The 13,670-nt window shown below is 41.3% G+C and overlaps 2 protein-coding genes across 5 annotated transcripts in view; both read left to right on the forward strand.

The window, feature by feature from the left end:
- Positions 1-8,817, forward strand: part of ROCK1 (Rho associated coiled-coil containing protein kinase 1) — a 182,150-nt gene extending 173,333 nt beyond the window's left edge. Inside the window, exons 33-34 of one of the 2 annotated variants that reach the window (XM_073331427.1) lie at positions 6,180-6,236; positions 7,316-8,817. In XM_073331427.1, the coding sequence (XP_073187528.1) occupies positions 6,180-6,236; positions 7,316-7,319 (61 nt within the window). In that variant the 3' untranslated portion in view covers positions 7,320-8,817. The remainder of the gene's footprint in view (positions 1-6,179; positions 6,237-7,315) is intronic. The other variant, XM_073331428.1, reaches the window with a different exon arrangement.
- A 3,773-nt stretch (positions 8,818-12,590) lies between these two features.
- Positions 12,591-13,670, forward strand: part of USP14 (ubiquitin specific peptidase 14) — a 36,022-nt gene continuing 34,942 nt past the window's right edge. For 2 of the 3 annotated variants that reach the window (XM_073331431.1, XM_073331433.1), the window contains exon 1: positions 12,591-12,800. In XM_073331431.1, coding sequence (XP_073187532.1) covers positions 12,785-12,800 — 16 coding nt within the window. In that variant the 5' untranslated portion in view covers positions 12,591-12,784. Of the gene's footprint in view, positions 12,801-12,858; positions 13,018-13,670 lie in introns of those variants that run through there. The other variant, XM_073331432.1, reaches the window with a different exon arrangement.

Here is a 13,670-nt window from a genome sequence, read left to right on the forward strand (position 1 = left end):
CTGTGAAGGCTACTTCCATCATTCCCTCACCACATAGCACTTGAGGTGTACCTGGCAATGTTTTCTGGGTGACATATGCCTGTTCCAGGGATCTTCTGTCACCAGATTCCAAAAGTCTATAAAACTATTCCTAGCCGGAGTTAAGAAATTTCCTCCACTTAAGGGTCAAGGATTGCTTTGGGGGTTAGATGCGTTATGTATTTGACCACTCTATTATAGATTTATAGATATTAAGGTCAGAAGGGACCATTATGGTCATCTAGTCTGACCTCCTGCACAATGCAGGGCACAGAATCTCACCCACCCACTCCTGCAATAAACCTCTCACCTATGTCTGAGCTATTGAAGTCCTCAAATCATGGTTTAAAGACTTCAAGGTGGCAGAGGGGCATTGCTGGCACATGATGGCATATATCACATTGGTGGATGTGCAGGTGATATATGCCAATGTGATATATGCCATCATGTGCCAGCAATGCCCCTCTGCCATGTACATTGGTCAAACTGGACAGTCTCTACGTAAAAGAATAAATGGACACAAATCAGATGTCAAGAATTATAACATTCATAAACCAGTTGGAGAACACTTCAATCTCTCTGGTCACGCGATTACAGACATGAAAGTTGCAATTCTTCAACAAAAAAAATTCAAATCCAGACTCCAGCGAGAAACTGTTGAATTGGAATTCATTTGCAAATTGGATACAATTAACTTAGGCTTGAATAGAGACTGGGAGTGGCTAAGTCATTATGCAAGGTAACCTATTTCCCCTTGTTTTTTCCTAACCCCCCCCCACTCAGACGTTCTTGTTAAACCCTGGATTTGTGCTGGAAATGGGCCACCTTGATTATCATACACATTGTAAGGAGAGTGATCACTTTAGATAAGCTATTGCCAGCAGGAGAGTGGGGTGGGGGAGGTATTTTTTCATGCTTTGTGTGTATAAAAGATCTTCTACACTTTCCACAGTATGCATCTGATGAAGTGAGCTGTAGCTCATTTATGCTCAAATAAACTGGTTAGTCTCTAAGGTGCCACAAGTACTCCTTTTCTTTTTACCTCTGCCTAGACTCAGCAACAGCATGTAGTGGAAGTAATCTTAAGTATACTACCTCTGCCTCAAAACCCCAGCAACGGGCAGGAGGGGCACATTGACGTATCTACCTCAACACATTGGCACCACACAGAAGAGGCACTCCAATGCTTTGTCATCTCTACCTCAACGCTGGTGCCATACAAGAGAGGCATCCTGGTTCACTGGTTTCAGATGAAGAAGTGCATCTGCCTCAGAATAATCACACTGATGTGATGAAGCAGTTTGGTGCATCTGCCTCCACCTTCTTGCACAACTACTTTGATACACTAGTGCTTTGACCTCTCTGTGTTGGCACCATGAATCTGATGTGCCTTGCTGCCAAGGGGACATGGAGTTGCATATGTGCACTGCTGTCACAGAGATGGTGTGTCTCATTGAATCAGAGCTGTAGAGATGAGATATTCCGGAGTTGTAGCACTATAGCCATAGCATCTCGAAATTAGGTGACCTAGTGCCTAGCCATTGGCATTCAAGCACCATGAAAGTGAGGTGCAGCAGTGCTGGGCATCACTGCAAGAAGGATTTGATGCCCCTCTTATCTCTAGATGCCAAGTTTCTGTCCAGGTTCTCCTGGTACTCAGGGAAGGGAAGTTGTTTTGTTGCATCAGCAATAACTTGGGACCTTTAGTGTTCTGATGTGGGGTGACACTTCGGAGCATTTATACTTCTTTCTCACTTTTCCTTTGCCCCTGAGGTACAAACTCTTCATAAGGCAGAGTGTTATGATGATGCTTGCCAGATCAATTTTGATTCTGCATCATGTTTCTGTTAGCTCACAATCCAGAACATTGAACTTTTCCACCATTCAATATTAAGAACTGCTCAGAACCTGGGCATAACACCCGTGGGGAGAGGCTTGAATAATCCCACTGACAATACCTTCTCTAATGGCCTGTGTTGGAACATGAACTAAGCAGCTCAACACATTAGTGTGTGGCTTAGGATCTGTTGTTGGACTTCACCAGCTAGGTTATTCATAGATTATAAGGTCAGAAGGGGCCAAGTATTGCATTAACCATTTTGGCCACAGCATTGCATGTTCAGCTGATTATCCACCATGATTCCAAGTCTTTTTTTTTTTTTTTTTTCCTCACCGTCACTGCTTCCCAAAATAGTGTCTCTCGTCTTGTAAGCATGGCCTGTGTTCTGTGTTCCGAGATATATGACCTTACATTTATCCATATTGAAATGCACGTTATTTGCTTGCACCCAGTTTACCAAACAATCCAGATTATGCTGTATGTTTCCTTCAAGGACATGGATTAAAAAAAAAATTGTTAGATATCATAGAGCCAACAACCAGTCACTGCAGGACCCCACTAGAAACACACACACTCAATGACTCCCATTCACATTTTGAGACCTATCAGATAGATAATTTTTAATCTATTTAATGTGTCATGTTGATTTCATATCATTCTAGTTTCTTAATCAAAATGTTGTATACCACCAAGTCAAATGCCTTACACAAGTCTTAAGTATATTACATCAACTCTATTACCTTTATCAATAAAATATGTAATCTCATCTAAAAAAGATATCAAAATAGATTGACAGGATTTAATTTCCATAAACTAGTGTTGATTGGCATTGATTGCCCACCTTTAATTCTTTATTGAATCCCTTGTCACCCGTTCTATTGTTTTGCTCAAGACTGATGTCAGGCTGGGACAGCCTATAATTACCCATGTCATACCATTTGCCCTTTTAAAATATTAGCATAATTTTAGTTTTCTTCCAGATCTCTGGAACTTCCCCAGTGCTCCAAGACTTGTTGAAAATCAAGATTAATGGTAGAGACAGCTTCTCTTAAAACGCTTTTGAATGCAAGTTATCTGGACTGCTGATTTTAAAATATTAAGCTTTCATAGCTGCTATTTGACTTCTCTTTAGTTGGAATGGAAAGTATTTTATCATCATCCTCATATGATATGAATGGATCATCTGGCTTTTTCCCAAATACAGAACAGAAATATTTATTGAAAACTTCTGCATTTTCTTCACTGTTGACAGTTCTACCATCTAGTAATGGACCAATGCCATTGTTAAACATTTCCCCCCACAATATACTTTAAAAACCCTTATTGTTCTTAACTCACTGGCCACAGATTTCTGCTTGTGTCCTCCTCCTTCTGCCATTGCAGTGGCTGTGAGCTTTAGTGCAACATTCCTGGAATTAGTGCCGCTCATGTTGAAAGTCATTTCCCCAGATGAGATAGTCTTGAGGATCACTGTTGAATATGTTAACATATACAAGTATAATTCACTGATGTTCTTGTCAGTCTAGGATTTGACCATCTGAACAAAGATGTTTAGTTCGCTTTGTATCTCTCAGATTGCTTTGTTCTGCTTTTCTGACAGCAGCTGAGCTGTCCCAGAAGGAACTACTTTGGGGAGTGAACGCCACAGGCACTCTCACCTACAGGAGGAGCTCAAGAATTCTTTCCAAGCTGGACATCAGCAGTTCCATATAGCCAGCTAAGATGGCTGTGTTCTTTTTACACTCCAAATTTTAAGGCAGTTTTACTCTAGATACTGTTGGTTTTTTGTTTGTTTGTTTGTTTTTTAAACACTCCTGGTTTAAATTTCTTCCTAGTGCAAGCTGCCTTACCTTTTCCCGTGTTCTGATTCATTGATGATGTGGGATCCATATTAGATTTGCCTTGGAGCAAACACACCTGCCAGGTCATGGGGCATAGACATTTATCTAAAGTGCCAGCCTACTGAGCTTCCATTTAAAGATGACACAGCAGTGGGATTTCTCCATCCCTACTGATATACAAGTTGTGAAGCAAGGGCTCTGTGGAGCAGGTGTTTCCCCACTAAGTGTAGCAATATCATCCAGCTCCTACTTTGTCAAGGCAGAAGTGCTCTGTTGAACCTCAGCTTACTTAGCAGTACCTTTCTACTTGTTTATTATGAAACATTCCTTGACATCCTTCTCTTATAGTAGGAATCCTATCTATATGGCATATTTTCAAGAATGGAAATAATTGTACTGTAATCATGGCCTGCTCATAAGTTCCTGGTGTGCTGTGGTTCACCACTATCATGCCAGGTGTACCAGTCCTACGTAAGCACTTGATCTTAGCCACCTCTGCCCAGGGAGCTGAGCCACTTCTTCTGCAACCTCTCTGGCTAGCTCCAATTTTGCAACAGTGATTGTTCCTTCCAGTACTTAAGGTTTCTTCTTTCAAAGAGCTATCCCAGTCTCCCTTTCATATATGTAGGTCACAAACTGGCCTTGGTACAATGAACCCTGCATTTGTTCCTTAAAACGTGGGAATGCCTACTGGCAAAATGTTAGAGGGTATAGCCAAAATCACTGTCTGATTCCCCTGTTCTTATCTCCAGTTATTGAAGTCTGCTTGCTTATACTTTGAATCTGTGGTTTGGTCCAGAGACATGTAGGTCATCCTTAGGAAATGCTTATCCCCATTGCCTGTCAGATGCCAGCCTTTGAAACACCTTATTGACTTTGTGTTGGAATAGCAGATCCAGAAAATCCAGATTGGTGGCCTCATTCCATCTATTTATTCTTGCAGTCCACTCAAAATGGTTGATATGATTGGCCAGACCTCTGCCATCCCTGTTGTACGCTCCAAGCATGAATATGAGCAGTGGTGGTTCTACACCTCAATTATCGTGTCTGTTTTTCTTCTCAGATATAGCAAAGACTTGAATTGTCAGGGTTACTCACTTCCAGTGCCAAGTAGCTGTCTGACACCTTTCTCACTCCTAACTTCTGCCTACCAAATTAACCATTTGAGCTCTCCGTCATACCACTGGGAATGTAATGGGATCCCACCTGTATCACTTGGATAATCATTGCCCCTTCATGAGGTCTGGAGAACTGCCCTACACTCAGTAGTGTTCAAAGTGCATGCCTCAACAAGCCCTAGATGCTTCAACTATTAAGGCTGTCGCACTTGGTGGGTCCATGCTCCAACTGTCGCGAAACAACTACCCTTTTCCCAGTACAACCCAGACACCCTGCCTTTGACCCAATCTAACAAAAGTCCTGATCCAGTGGAAAGACTCCCATTGACTTCAATAGGTTTGGATTAGGCCTTAAGTGTCCTTCCATCTGACATAAAACATTCCACTTCTGGTGACCTCTAATTCTCCTCATCAAAAAAAGAACCCACTGCTGATTTAAGATTGTTCAGCTGATTCTTAACATTACTTTGTAATTCTGCTTCTTTTAAGATATCTTCACACACGATTCTTGGTTTCCTACTCACTTGACCTTAGATTTGGGGATTCTATTTTAAATTGGTGTGTTGCTTTCAAAGCTTTTGTATGTCCATCTTTGAAATGATCTTCATATAGTGAATGCTGGAGAAGTCACATTTGTAGTTGTAGACGTTTGTAAGGGAGCTTTTGCATGACCTAAACATAAGGAAAGGTACCGCTAAAAAGGAAGGAGCATTATTCGATATCTCTCTGAAACATATCTCAGATTTCTTCTAAATGATGAATTAAGGAAAAAGGGGAATAATTTGACATACTGCATGTATGTATCTTATAACAAAATGTATTGTTGATCATTTGAAATATACAAAACAAAAATAACCATCTTCTGTCTCTATTTCTGGTTCTACTTAGTTCAAGGCTCACTTAAGACAAGAGCTTCATTTTTTGCCATAGTGCCACATTAGATCAAACAGTTCTGCTACTCAGCTCTATTATAGTTGTCAGCCCCCTTGTTGGATTCTCTTGTGTTGGAAGAACAGTCAGATTCTTCACTCAGATCATGCATCCTTGAATCTAGCTACTAGGCTTCTGAGTTTTTCATTTCAAGATCTGAACATTGCCTAGGCATTCTTACAGATTATTTAGGGAAGATAGAAACTTTCCATTCAAACTCTTCAATAATAATGGAAAGAAATTTTCTGAGAAGTGGAAGACCAGCTCACTGAATCCTTTTCGCTCTCTTTTAATAGAGATTTTGGCTTGTGTCTTGTTTTTTAACCAGCATAGGCATACAGTTCACTTTTTTAGATGCTCATATAGAGTGTATACACAGCACTCAGTGCATCTGAAATTTTTCTTGAAATGTTCATTTCTACATTTCAATAGGTCAAAAGATTGTGGATCTATGGGGGAAAGTACCCTTTCAGAAAACTCCAGTTACTGGTGAGTAACCTTCCCTTTTAGTCCCATTGACACCTTTGTGTCATGTAACAATCATAAAAAATCTGGTAAAGAGTCATCGTGTTCCAGCACCGAACCAGGAATTTTATTAGAAAAAAAGGAAAACAGAATTGTCCCTCAAGCTAATTTTCTAAAGTATCTGTTTTTCTCTCTTTCTACTTCATTGTAGATCTTTTGCCCAAACCTTCTTTTGCATCTCTACCACGGTTGTAAAGAAACAGATGCATGCTCTCACAATTTAGGATCTGAATTTTACTAATACAATATGTGCCAGGATGATGGGAGTTAAACCTTTAATGGCAATATATTCTTCTCAGACTTACTCTGAATATTTTGGTGGAGGTGTACTTAATATCAGCAAAGAAATCTGCCCTGAGCAATCTCATTTCATTGTGTCTCAGGATAAATACAGATATACTTTATTTGAAGAACATAACTTACAGCATACTTTGCATTTTAATGGTCACATACTGTAAGGACTGGTTCCTCAGAGGTTCTTGTCAACTGCTGGAAATGGCCCATCTTGATTATCACTACAAAGGGCTTTTTTCCCCCTTCTCTCCTGCTGGTAATAGCTCACCTTAAGTGATCACTCTCGTTACAGTGTGTATGGTAACACCCATTGTTTCATGTTCTCTGTGTATATAAATCTCCCCTCTGTATTTTTCACTGAATGCATCCGATGAAGTGAGCTGTAGCTCACGAAAGCTTATGCTCAAATAAATTTGTTAGTCTCTAAGGTGCCACAAGTCCTCCTTTTCTTTTTGTAGATACAGCTGCTACTCTGAAACCTGTCATTGTTCTCATATAAAATGATACTGTGAATGAATTTTCATTGAATAGATCAGGAAATATATTTACTTTTAATTTTATGTGAGGTTTGTGTTATTTAAATTTACAGTTACGCAAGTGTGCCTTTAGTGTTATGCTGTTATAAATTGAAAAAAAGTTATAAAACATTGCTATGTAGAACACGTTTTTTCATTTAAACTTTTGGTTAACATGAACGAAGAGTGTTCCTGTGATTTCTTCATTAATTGCAATATTTTTTTTTCTTCCAGCTAACCACATGTACAATACTTTATGGAATCTCATGGGATGCAGTCTGAGAAACTGGGCTTCTTTAACCACACAGAGCAGTGTAGACAGGCTGCTGTTCCTTTCAACACAACTATCACAGGCTTCAGGGTTAAGATTGCTGTTACTCTCTCCTCCTTGCTTTGGCACAAAAAGCACACTGAGGGTGTTTTATTGCGGGTTTGCCTAAAGGTAGATTAGATTAATTATTACTATGTAATGCAAGTTAAAGCAAATAACGCTTAGCTAGGTGTATGAAAAAGGTGCTGCCTTTTTGGATTTATAAGAAAATGCCTGTCAATCATGATGAAATGCAATCAACTTTCCTCATATCAATGAGAGAAAAGGACTGTATTCCCTTTGGAGAGGATATTTATATCAAAATCAGTACACAAACCTGAGCAGAGAAGGAAGATCTCTCAAAATGAGAAGAACTGAAATTTCTTTGAAGACTCTGAGTTGTGCTCTTGAACACTGCAGAAGTAGCTTAAAAATGAAGCCGTATACTCACTTGAACTTCAGTGCCTTCACTGCAGAGCTCTTAACAGCGTTAATGCTAATCACCCATAATAGAGTGGATCAAAGTGTTAAACACTTTTCATTATGCTTTACAAATACTGATTCAGAAAGTGTGTAAAGGGATGGGGACAACAAGCATTTAATCTATGCATTTTTGCCAAGCCATACTGAATTATTTTACTATTAGAGGCATTAGAAACTAACTACAAAAGAACCAAGTCTGGAAGCATATTTCGGGGGTACATGATTTCTGTAATTGTATAACATATTGCCTTACCGTTTTAAGTGATAACGTACATTAAGTTAATAGACATTTAAGAAATGTATGCACTGTTTGAAATATAAATTATTCTTAGAACACTTTTAATGGGTGTTGCATTGCCCTTTTAGTGCCTTATTTTGAGATAATTGTATTATTGCCATGTCAATAAGCGTAGAAATCTCAAAAACCTGTTCTGCATCAGTAGTTTTTACTGAACTTTAATTGGTTTAAAGTATTGTAGATGCTAGATGCATTTCCTAAATTGAATACAATCTTTGAATGAAAACTCCTGTTACAAAGAAAGAATTCTTATTCATAAGACGAGATTTCCAGAAAATGCAAAAAGCATGTAACAGAGAAACAACAATACACCCATGAAACTTTTAAAACTCCAGATATTTCAGGAATTAAAGTATAAATGTTGTTAAACTCTTGCTTTGTAGCAGGGATACATTCATGGTATGGACAGTATGGTTTTATTTTTATTTTTTTAACCAAATACCTCCTCAGTAATTTATAATGGCTTTGCAGTTGTGTATTAAATAAGAAGCACTGGAAAACTGATTCGTCCTCAGGACGATTTGCATGTTTCAAGTGGTATTGAAAGCCGCACTGATGGATATGTAATAATAAACATATCTGTTATTAATATGGTAATGACTCTGTGCTCATTCAATGAGAAATAAAAGTAATTTATGGAAGGACCCTTTTGAAAATGACTGGTATAGTGTTTTTGCCTGACTAAAGTGCACATTTCTTTGAGCGCCTAAAAAATTTGCTATGAAGTATGACGAGTATGTCAAAACATGATTTCAGTTTCTCTTAGTTTAAAAATGGTTGCATCTGTTTAATTTGCTGCAAGAAGTTGGTACAGTGTATATTTGTAACAGTGTTTATGCGACTGAAGACTATATTGGTTTGCTACATGAACAAGTAAATACCATAGTAAAACATTCTTGATTTTCAGCTGAAGAAATCTTGAGTTGTAACAGTGGTAAATAGATGTCAAGAACTGTTTCTGGTAACCTAATAATTACTTAATACTTTGTTGTTAAAAAACAAAAAAAATCTTTAACTATGTTTTCGGTTATAATTGTAGCATGACTAATAGTAAAATTCTGCTAAACTTTATTATTAGTGTGTATGTGTTGCAGTAGCATCTAGGGTCACCAGTCAAAGATCAGGAGCCCATTGTGCTAGCCACTATACAAACATTCAGAAAAAGCTAGTCCCTGCCTTAAAGAGCTACAGATGAGGTTATGGCAACTCAGTGGGTGGACTGGACTCTCATTAATCTTACATACCTCTGATGCCTCTTTTATTTTGAAGAGCCATACAATAATTAACAACACAGCATCCCTACTCCAAGTAGTTTACAGTCTAATTCAACCCCCTCGATACAAGCCACGAGAAACAATTTAGAAGGTGGTGGTAAGAAGTTGGTGTGGAAGCTTAGCACTGGGAAGTTTCACAAAAAGAATGTATTTTAACTAGTGATACATGATTAACAGATGAGAAGTGAGATAATGCTTCAAGAGTAAAGAGAAGATGGTATTGAAACTGAGAATGAGGTGAAACTAAGGGAGCAGCTGGAAGAAAATTGGGAAAAGGAAAAAAAAATCAAAAACAAGACACCGTCATTCAATTCTCCCCTGAAATAGATTTATCCATGTCTATAATTGGCTTAAATCAGAAAAATACACTTGAAACTTTTTTTAAATAAGGGGTTTATTTAGTTAGAACTTGCATGCATGTATGCACAAACAAATCCAAACCTACCCCTCTTCTCCCACTCAACCCCCACCGTCACAAAGTAAAGTAAACTGATCAAATTTAGATTATCTTGCTTCAGAAATGCACATCATAAAAGGTATTTGATTAAATTTGACTGACAGGACAGGCATTTCCTCCCTCTTTGGGGCCTATGGGGTCAGATAAATCTGGAGAGCTGGGTTATTTTTCGTGTTGGTTTCCCAATTCCATTGTGTAGGACTGAATTTTTGTACTTGAGAGTTAGAACCCTGCTGCTGAATCATACCTCATTGCAAGAACAATGTCATACCCCACTCAGAGTACAAGTGTGTTGAAGGCCTGAAAAAGATACATAACATAATGTTAAAGGTAGGGAGTGACTTGGAAAACAGGGTATGATTGTGAAGCAACGGATAGGCTTCATAGAATGCTTAACCACTATAAAAATGTTAATATGTACCTGCACTAAAATGCTACATTTCTTTTTATTCTGGTTTTACTTGGAGAAGAAGAAAAAGATCTAATGAAGTGTAAATTTACTTTGATTTGTATGTCTGGGGTATGTTCCAACCAAATAAAGTCTAGATGTGCAAATTACAATTTATGTGCTGGTATGTAGACATTGGTAATTGTTTACTGTGTGCTGTATATATTCAAGTACTTTGAATGACATACCCGGACAAATATTTTCACTCTCAAAAAATCTTGACTTTGACTCTACAATGTGTGAGCTATCATTAAATATTTAGTAAACATCAACTGTACCATTATGGAAGAAGGCATGAAACTCTATTTATTACTGCTGTATCTTTTTACCTGTTCATACCATCTTAAGGCAACTCAAATACTTTTGATGCCATTAAAGTTCCATTATCCTATAAGGATATTTTATCCATATGAATTTTAATACAGTGCAAAGAGTAAATATGAGATCTGAACATTTCAGAACTACAGTTAGGGGATGGTATAAATAAACATAGCTCCACCGCTGTCGGTGGAGCTATCCTGATATATACCGGTTGAGATTCTGAAGAGACCAGTTACCAGACTCATTCTGACCAATAATGGGCAGGTTTTCATTGTGGACTCTAGCTCCTTTCTCCCCTCATCCTATGTCCTCTCGCTGCAGAAGGCAGCACGTGGTGCCTTAGCAGGAGTAGGATGCCGTGACCAGTTCCATGTCTTCATGAACCTCTCCCTCTTCAAATCATCCTGGTCCCTGATGAAGGAAGCAGAAAAAGAAACCTCATTTATGGGTAAACTGGAGCAAAACCACCTTAATGGAAGGACCGATATCTCCAAGGAATGGGAGGAGTGCTAAAGAAATTCCTATGGACCTAACAGCAACAAACTAAGATGTAGAAGCACGTACCTCAAAAAACTACTTAGCCCTGGTGGTCTCTGCCATCCAGAAGGATAAGTGAATGGCAGAAGAGACGTTCTTTTACAAGAATCCCCCTGCCAACGAATCTATGGTCTTCAGCATCCCTCTGTGGCAAGGAACCATTTGGTTCCCTTATCAACACACAGGAAATATTCAGATACATGTTACTTCAGTGGTTAGAAAAAAGTGACTCTTAGAACACTGATTGTGATCAGCTGCAGGTCAATGCCATATCCCCAGTAAGAAAGGGATTAACTGTCTCTTCTCCCTTTGCAGAAGTGCTCAGGAGAGGAGCTAAAACGAAGACAGCTGGAGACCCAGAAGCATGAGTATGGCTGGAAGCCAAGATCAGTGGAATGGAGACAACTGAGAGTTGGATAGAGGCCAGCAAGCACATTCTTTAGTGACAATATTGCATAGATGTTACTGAAGGCTAAGTTGCAGATCTGCTTGGAAACTGGGGAAAAAAAAAAAGGAGGTGGGTAGGGCAGGGGCGTTATTGAAATTTTATTTTGACACTTTTCTCTTCCTACGCTTCTGAGCTTGTTAAATGACTGAAAATAAAGTGGGGGAGGAAGAAAATATTTTTAAAAAAAGCTTTAGGATATATTCTACCTTTATAATATAAGGCTTTCTTAAAACAATAAATGGGGGGTTCTTTTTCTCTGCCTTCTAGTGAAGGAAACCAGACAGCAAGTGTGAAAAAACGGGACAGGGGCTTGGGGCTGTGTGTGTGTGTGTGTGTAAAGAGGAACCCATATAAGAAAAAGGCCCAAAATCGGGACATCTGGTCACCCTACTGCTGGTTCTGAGCCTTTTCCATGCACTTGCTTGCTGTAGCTCACGAAAGCTTATGCTCTAATAAATTGGTTAGTCTCTAAGGTGCCACAAGTCCTCCTTTTCTTTTTGCGAATACAGACTAACACGGCTGTTACTCTGAAACAAGTTTTTCTCTGTAACTCTGCCCCCGGGAACTGTCCTTGGCCTTAGCAAGAGCGACTGCTGGGACTCCCGTGCCATCGCTTGCTGCCAGCTGCTGCGGCTGTAAGGAAAAGGCTAAGAATCCCCCAAACGATCGAACCCCAGGAACCCGACCGCTCTTGGCATGCCGGGAGGTGGCCCCCTGCCTGCAAGGTAGCAGCGCAGAGAAGTAAGCGGGGCGGGGGGAAACACGGTGATTTTTGAGCCGGCCTCGGGGACTGGGCTCGTGAAGGCGGAACGCGGCCCCATCGACAGTGCGCGCGCAGCCACCCGCAGCGGCGCGCGAGTTCGGGGGGGGGCGTGGCGGCTCCCAAGCCACAGGCAGGCGCCGGGCGCCGCAGCGGGGAGCACGACCACGTGACGGGAAGCCCCGGCGCCTCTTCCGGAGCTGCGCGCGCCGCTTCCCCCACCGTTTCCGGCGCCTGGGTTCCGCTTGCGGCGTCATCGTGAGGGGCCGGTTTGAATGAGACCCTGAGGGTGGGACGCGCCGGAGCCGCTGCCCGCTGACTGACGCCTCCTCCCCGCTTCGGGACACGCCGCCCGCCCGCCGCCGCCATGCCGCTTTTCTCAGGTGAGCCGGGCCCCTCCCGCGCTGGCCGGCGTTGGGCCTCCCCCGGGTGCGCGCGCGGGCGCGCCTGGGGGGCTCGGGGTCTCCCGCCTTCGGGGCAGCACGGACCAGGCTCCCTAACGAGGGGGCGGCTGGTGGGCGGTGACCGGGCCGCCGGAGTTACCGAGCGACTGAACGGACGCAGCTCGGGCCCCGCGTGGGGCGCTCCCGCCTCTCCCCGGTGGGTCGTTGCTTCAGTTATTTAATAGCGCCGCGCAGCGCCAGGAAATGCCCCTAGGGCGGACCCCGGACAGGGGCGGCCCCCCACCCCCGTGGGACCCACTTGCTAGACCTTCTCGGCTCAGCGTGAGCCATTGTAGACAAGCAGCAGCTATCAGGCTTTGAGCCAGATGTGCCCCCACTTTATAGTAAACTCGTCTAATCACATGTCCCTGTTTTCCTGATGAGAGTATCGTGTGGGACAGTGTCAAAAATGCAAACAAATCATGTCTGCTGCATTCTGTAAACACCAGAGAGGAGTCTGATGTTATAGGTATTAGTTTTGTGCTCATCAACGTCTCCTGGAGGTTGGGGAGAGGGGCATGGTGTGCACTACAAAAGCAAGCACTGGAGCAATGAATGGTCTGCTGTGTCAGTGACTGTGTCCGCTGTGGGGGGGGCGGGGGGTGTATATACAGAGAATTTAAAAACCTTTGATACTGATTTTACCTATTTGTCTAAACACACTGGTGTTCACCAAAACAAGAAATAATTGTACACTTGCTCTTCCTAATGTAGGCCCATCAGCCTGTACTTTTTTTTTTTTTAGCTGCACTGTATTCTAGCTAATGCTAGAGAAGTTGCAATTTAGCACAATTGCCTCTCATCCTACCC

This window comes from Lepidochelys kempii, chromosome 2 (genome assembly GCF_965140265.1).
Source record: "Lepidochelys kempii isolate rLepKem1 chromosome 2, rLepKem1.hap2, whole genome shotgun sequence".
NCBI lineage: Eukaryota > Metazoa > Chordata > Testudines > Cheloniidae > Lepidochelys > Lepidochelys kempii.